At 67.4% G+C, this 6,916-nt stretch overlaps 1 protein-coding gene across 1 annotated transcript; it reads left to right on the top strand.

Moving 5' to 3' along the window:
* Nucleotides 1-984: 984 nt before the first annotated feature.
* On the top strand, nt 985-6,843 carry TMEM240 (transmembrane protein 240). Its single transcript, XM_031006760.3, has 4 exons — nt 985-1,322; nt 1,846-1,952; nt 5,846-6,054; nt 6,136-6,843. Exons 1-4 carry the CDS (start codon nt 1,266-1,268, stop codon nt 6,282-6,284), a joined length of 522 nt encoding a protein of 173 aa, XP_030862620.1. The 5' UTR covers nt 985-1,265; the 3' UTR covers nt 6,285-6,843.
* The last annotated feature ends 73 nt before the right edge of the window (nt 6,844-6,916 follow it).

The following is a 6,916-nucleotide window of genomic DNA, read 5'->3' on the forward strand; positions in this document are numbered from 1 at the left end:
CTGCCGCCCTCAGTGACCTCCGACCACTGCTTGGGAGGTGTAGCTCAGACCTGGTGGTGCTGACAGGGCCTGGGCCTACCCGTGCCTGTGCTGCCTGAAGCAGAAGCCGCCTGCTCCTGCCACAACTGCTGCCTGTGGTGGAGCGGCGTGCCCTCTCCATGTGGAACCCCCCGGGGGGGGATCCCCCAAGGCCAGCTACGGGGGAGGCTGAGCCGGGAGGATCGCTTGAGCCCAGGAGTGGAGGCTGCAGTGAGCCTGGATGGCCCCACGGCCCAGGCTGGGTCCCAGGCATAGCTTCCCGCTGACTTCCTGCAGAGGCCGGGGGTCGGCTCCTGGGCCTGAGACATGGTCACTGGTCGTGGATGAGAGTTTGGCCTCAGGACCCTGAGCCGGGGACAGCCAGAGCGGAGTGGTGGCCTCTGGGGCCTCTGAATGGCAGGCGTCCCGACCCATGGGCCTGGGCTGACCCCCTCGTCCCCGCCCTAAGGGAAGCCTGTGCGGGGCGGCCCTGCCCTCAGCTCCTGTGCCACATCCCTCCATTGAGGATTCCAGGGGTCATCCCGTCCCTGACCTGTGGCCCCCACGGCCGTGGGGTTGTCGCGACCTTGCGGACCCCACCCTGGAGGCACGTGCTTGCCGAGCGGACTGGTGCAGTCCCGCACCCGGCGACCTGGGAGTCCAGGACGTAGGGAGGAGCAGTGGGGCGGGAAGGGCCTCGGCGCCCCTCCAGGACCGGAGGACTGGCGTCCAGGGTCACTGGACAGGCCACCGGGGCTGGGTCTGACCAGACTGGGGCGGGACACGAAGCCGAGGTTCCCGGGGAGGGGTCCCGGCCGGCGTCCAGGGGATGGCGGTCCCCTCCCGGCGCTGGCACGGGGCGGCCTGCGGTCTGCGCGGTCCCTCCCGAGAGGCGGAGGAAGGCGGCGGGGAGGGAGGGGGGAGGAGGGAGGAGGAGGCAGGGAGGGGGCCGGAGCCGAGCAGAGCCGAGTCGAGCCGAGCCGAGCGCATCGCAGGGAGGACCCGAGGGCGGAGCGGAGCGCGGCGGGCCGGGCCGAGAGACCCCAGAAAGGCCCCGCGTCCCTCCCCGGCGCCCCCCCACCCCCGCGCCTCCTCCCCCCGGCCGGTGCCGGGGTTGCAGCGAGCGGCGGCGGACGATCCAGGGAAGCGCTGACCTCTGCGGAGGCGGCGGGGGCTCAGCATCGGGCCGGGGCCGGGGGGGCGCCGGGGCCGGGGGGCGGCGCTCCGGCCCGGCCCGGCCCCGCCCGATGTCCATGAGCGCGAACACCATGATCTTCATGATTCTGGGGGCGTCGGTCGTGATGGTGAGCGGAGGGGCTTCCCGCGCGCGCCCCCTGCTCCCCGCCCGCGCGCGCCGCCTGGCCCACCTCCCGCGCCTTGTTTACCGCCCGTGCGGCCTGCGCTCCCCTCCCCGGCCTGCGCTCCCCTCCCCGGCCTGCGCTCCCCCAACCCCGGCCTCCGCTCCCCTCCCCAACCTGCGATCCCCACACTCCCTACGCTCCTCTCCCCGGCCTACGCTCCCCCCACCCCGACCTGCGCTTCCCCCTCCCCGGCCCGCGGTCCCCTCCCGGGCCTGCGCTCCCCCGACCCCGGCCGGCGCTCCCCTCCCCAGCCTGCGATCCCCATACCCCCTGCGCTCCCCCTACCAAGGCCTACGCTCCCCTCACCGCTGCCTGCGCTCCCCTCACCCCGGCCTGCGCTCCCCTCACCCCGGCCTGCGCTCTCGCTCCCCGCTTGCGCTGCCCCGACCCCGGCCTGCGCTCCCCACCCCCAGCCCCCCTTCGTCCCGCCCGCTCCTTGGCACTGACCGGTCATGAGCTCTTCCAGGCCATCGCGTGCTTGATGGACATGAACGCGCTGCTGGACCGATTCCACAACTACATCCTCCCGCACCTGCGGGGCGAGGACCGCGTCTGCCACTGCAACTGTGGCCGGTGAGTCCGCAACCGGCGCCGGCTCGGCACGCGTGAGCGCACATGTGTGGCGGGGCCCACTCGGGTCGCGGGGGAGCCAGCCCCACGCAGGCCGCGAGCCGCCTTCCACCCTTGAGGGCTGCCAGGTGCGCAGGGGGAGGAGCTGTCTCAAGGGGGGGGGGGTCTCCTGGGGGCGCATGGCTTTAGGACGCCATTCCTAGAGGCCTCCAGGGTGATGGCGGAATGGGTCACGGGGCCTCCTGGTCCAGCCTGGAGGCCGGAAAGCCGCAGCCCAGTGTGATGTCCACAGTGGAGACCCAAGCCAGCCTCATCAGGGCTGGGGCAGGAAGCGCCTGCTGGCACAGGGCTGGGCCCTGCACTGAGTCCCAGGGCAGGGGAATGCAGGTCAAGGCGGGAAGGGCCTGCCTTGAGGGGCACTGGGCACCACCCCCGGGCTGGAGAGGAGCTGAGGGATGGGCTGGGGGGGCAGCGGGGAGGTGGAGCTTCCTCAAGGTCATTCAGATTGAGGGGAGCGCCCAGACCCCCGCACCCACCGTGTGACCCCCTCTGTGCACGTGTAGCGATGGGATCCTCTTGGCCATGCATGTTTGTACGTCCATGTACGAAATAAACATCTTCTCATGAGACGCGCATGTGTGTGGCGTCTGTGCATATACATGTGCGTACACACAGCCCCCGCGCACGCACGCATGCACGCACTTCCATCCCTCAGGACGCCCTCACGCAGTGGCCGCTGTTAACCCTGCTGAACAGATGAGGAAGTGGACGGAGGATTTAGAGGACAGGCTTTTCCAAGGTCACACAGCTAGTGAAGGACAAAGGGGGCACCAACCCAGAACCCGTGTTCGTCATCTCTGCTGCCTCCTGCTCCGGGGGTCTCTGTGCATACGTGTGGGTGCGGGGCATGTGTGTTCAGGACAGCTGCATGTGTTGCTAAGCGTGTTACATGCCTATGGGTGCAGCAGGCGTGTCGATGAAGAACACGGGTGTTAGAGAAGGCAGAGATCGGGGTGTCTGTGACCCTCACGTGTGCTGGGCGCAGGGTAGGGGGTAAGAGCTTGTGGGGTGGCCACATGCTACCAGAGAGCCCCGTGTCCCTGTCTGGCAGGTCCGACTGCTGAGCAAAGGCCTGAGGTCGGCTCCACTGCCTCCCGGAGGCTGGGCCCAGACCCGAGCTCCAGAGCATCAGAAAGGCGCGGCCTCCGTGCGCGTGGGCTGGGGCCGTGTGCATCCGCCTGTGGCAGCACACTGAGGGCTCCGCAGGGCAGGCAGAGGGCGCCTTAGAGTATTTGCACAGGGCGTGTAGGGCAGCTCATGCCGTGTCCAGAGCACGCGTGGACTCGGGTGGGTGCACGCTGAAGGCAGCCGTGTGTGGGAAGCAGAGCCACATCCTGCTGTAGACGGTATTGCTGCGTGTGTGTCCATGTATCTATGCTCTGTTCACATCTCTACATACAGGATATGTACATTCAGTGTACAGAGTGCCCTTGTATATTGACAACATATATGTGTATGCAAAGTACATGTATGTCACAATATACAGTGCAGTGTGCTCAGGGACATGTCAAAATGTCTCCGTGTGGCTGCAGCCAGTGTGTGTGCAGACAGCAGTCTTGCACATGCGGTATCTGCGTATCCACCATGCCCGTGCACTGCCATGAGAGGCTCCCTGTGTGTACACGCTGGTGTTCAGAACGAGTGTGTGTACATGTGTAGGCCTCATACGTGCCTATACGTAGACGCTGACGTGGAGAACATGTATGGAAATCAATGCTCCAAAGTCTGTTGCCAGGCAGCGTCCAAACTAGACATCCGTCCATGCACGTGACGTGGCGCCCCGTGGAGAGGGTGGCTGCGTTTTGCAAAGCCAAGCAAACATGCACTCGCGTGTGACACACACCGTGCACAGGGCGGGGGTGTGGAGCTCCCGGGGCCCATGTCCACAGTATCACGCCATGTCCCGTGCATGTGGCTGGTGTGTATACATGATGTACATTGGGCCTCAGGTGGACACACCCAGCGTGTGTGGTGCAGGCAGGACACACGTATGTACATGTCACAGACATACGTGTGCAGATAGCACATCTCTGCCCAGGCCTATCTCCTGCTTTCACTTGGGAGACCTGAGCCCTCCAGGAAGGAGGGCCAGGTGCAGGGAGAGGAGCTACAGGTACCCAGGCCAGCCATGGTGGGGGACACAGGCTGTGACCTCTGACCCCCAAAGTTACTGAGCCCCTGGGGTGGGTGAAGACTCTCTAAGGGGTCAGGAACAGCTTCCTCCCCTGAGGGCCTCTGGCAGCTGCACATTCTGGGCAGTGGTCAGCAGCTGCCCATTGGTGATGATGGACGATGGCTGTGGACAGGCTTGTCACCAGGTGATCGGTGGCCACCAGGAATCAGCCACGGTCATGGTCACTCCTCACCGAGAGCCCTGCCACTGAGAGCGGCCACTTTCCAGATATGCTGAGGGGACTGACCTCCGGGAACCCCAGAAGAGCAGGAGGGCTTCAAGGAGAGCGTGGGGCAGGGGCCGCCTCCTCCCTGTTCCTGGGCTCGGGCCCCAGGACCCCCCAGATCTCACTGAGGGAAGGCACCTGTGTGGCCCCCGCTGGGCACAGGGACGGCCTGGAGAGGGCTGCAAGACCCTGGGTTGGACGGACAGGCTGGGCTTTCGGTGTGGGAAGTACTTCTGGTTGGGGTGTGGAGCGTGGGGTGGTCTCTGGGTCTTGGCTGAAAACCAGGCTGAGGCGCTGCTACGTCACCGAGGGGAAGGTGGGGGAGGAGCAGCTCTGGGGAGAGAGGAGCTATTTTTAGGCACAAGTTTAAGGTGTCTGCGGATCCCACGTGGAAACACAGGCAGCTGGAGCTTGGCGGAGATGTGGGAGGCAGCCAGGAGTGTGGACCGCAAGGCGCGTGGGGCCCGCGGGCTCCACTCCCAGGCCCTCCTGTTGGACTAGGGATCCCAGAGTTGACTGTCTGGGATGCCAGTCCGATCGGCAGAGTCAAGGCCTGGAGACCGTCCTAGGACAGGGTGAGCTGCTGGAGCGAGCTCCTTGGGGAGCTTGTGTTGCCCCAGCAGCAAGAGGCCAGAGGCTGTTGTGGCCTGAGCCTGGGCAGTTCCCCCAGGAGCCCGGGGAGGGGAGGCCGAGGGACATGGAGGCGCGCAGGCACTGAGGATGAAAGGGCCCTGGAGCCTGGACGCCGTCCATCCTGAGAGGAGCGGGGCGGGTCTGTGCCAGGCAAGGGCAAGGGGGCGTCCCCCAGGAAGGGGAGAGGATGGGGTGCTGGGTAGAGCCCCCGTGGCCTCTGACAGCACCTCCCAGGGATAGAGGAGCAGAAGAAACACCAGGGGCAGTGGGCCTGGCAGGCGCGGTGGCGGCCGTGGAGGAAAGGGCACGGCAGTGGGGGGAAGGGTGCATGGGAGTGGCTGGTCTGGGGCCAGCAGGGCTCCCTGTGTCCAGCTCTGCTCCAAGTGGCCTCCGTGGCCCTGGGGCGGGCGGGTGAGCCGTGACCCTGGCCGTGGGGACCACCGTCCTGAGCCCCCTCCGGGGGAGGCCTCTTCCACCTGCAGCACCTTCCCGTGAGCTCCAGGCCTCAGGGAGGAGGTGCTGAGTGAGGGCCGACACCCTCGCCGGCAGCCGGCCCCGCTGTCTGCCCGGACTTCGCGCTCGGCCTCCACAGCCCATGGCCACTGACCTCCCACTCCCTCTGGCCTGTGACCTGGGCCTCGTTGAGTCCGGTGCCCCCTTCCCAACCCGCCCGCCCAAGAGGCTGCTTCAGAGAACCCCCAGGGCGGCCTGACGCGGTCACACCCCCACCACGGGGTAGGCGCCCCGGGGGAAGGCCAGGCCGGGGGTGGCGGGAGAGGTGCCAGCCCGCCCTGCCGCCCCCAGGCACCATATCCACTACGTGATCCCGTACGACGGGGACCAGTCGGTGGTGGACGCCTCCGAGAACTACTTTGTGACAGACAGTGTGACCAAGCAGGAGATCGACCTCATGCTGGGGCTGCTGCTGGGCTTTTGCATCAGCTGGTTCCTGGTGTGGATGGACGGCGTCCTGCACTGCGCCGTGCGCGCCTGGAGAGCCGGACGGCGCTACGGTGAGTGCCTCGTGCCCGCCGCCCGGGAGTGCTGCCGCCCTGGCCGGCCCCAGCCGCCTGACCGCCCCTGTCCCCCCGCAGATGGCTCGTGGACCTGGCTGCCCAAGCTGTGCAGCCTGCGGGAGCTGGGCCGGCGGCCGCACAGGCCCTTCGAGGAGGCCGCCGGGAACATGGTGCACGTGAAGCAGAAACTCTACCACAACGGCCACCCCAGCCCGCGGCACCTGTGAGCCGCACGGGGACTTGCCGGGGCCACCGAGCCAACCGGCTGCTGTACAGATGTAAAAGGGACCTCGTGGACGCCCGGGCCGGCGGGACTGGACAGCAGCCCTGGGCCCAGGTTGTCCGGGGCTGTGGCTGGCCGGGAGAGTCCAGTGGAAGGTGCTGTCTCTTCTTTTTATAAAGGGGGTTGGGGTGTGGGCTAGGGTGGGGGTTGGGTTAGGGGAGACCCTGCAGTTGGTGGGCAGGACACGAGGGCGGACTCAGCCCCAGCGGTGCTGGGGGGCAGGGAGGGTCCTGGGGGGCAGGCGGGGGCAGGGGCGGCGAGGCACGCGGCCCGGGGCCAGCATCTGTTTGAAGCCGCCGTTTCCGTGCGCTGCGTCCACTGTCTGTCTGGCCCCAGCCAGCTTGGGCGGAGGGGAGGGAGGCGAGGGGGGCACCCGCGTGTGCACAGCCACAGGGTGGGGCGCAGGTGGCTGGTCCCAGGCAGCATTCAGGCCCCTGGCCCCGCAGTGGCAGGCACCTCATGTGAAGCCCACCCCTCTGTGGTCAGTAAATTCTCCAGAAAGCGCCAGCCTCCGCCTCTTCTGTCACCTTTGACCCCAGGGGGATGCTAGGGGGCCCCCAAAACCCCACCCCGTGC

This window comes from Gorilla gorilla, chromosome 1 (genome assembly GCF_029281585.2).
Source record: "Gorilla gorilla gorilla isolate KB3781 chromosome 1, NHGRI_mGorGor1-v2.1_pri, whole genome shotgun sequence".
NCBI lineage: Eukaryota > Metazoa > Chordata > Mammalia > Primates > Hominidae > Gorilla > Gorilla gorilla.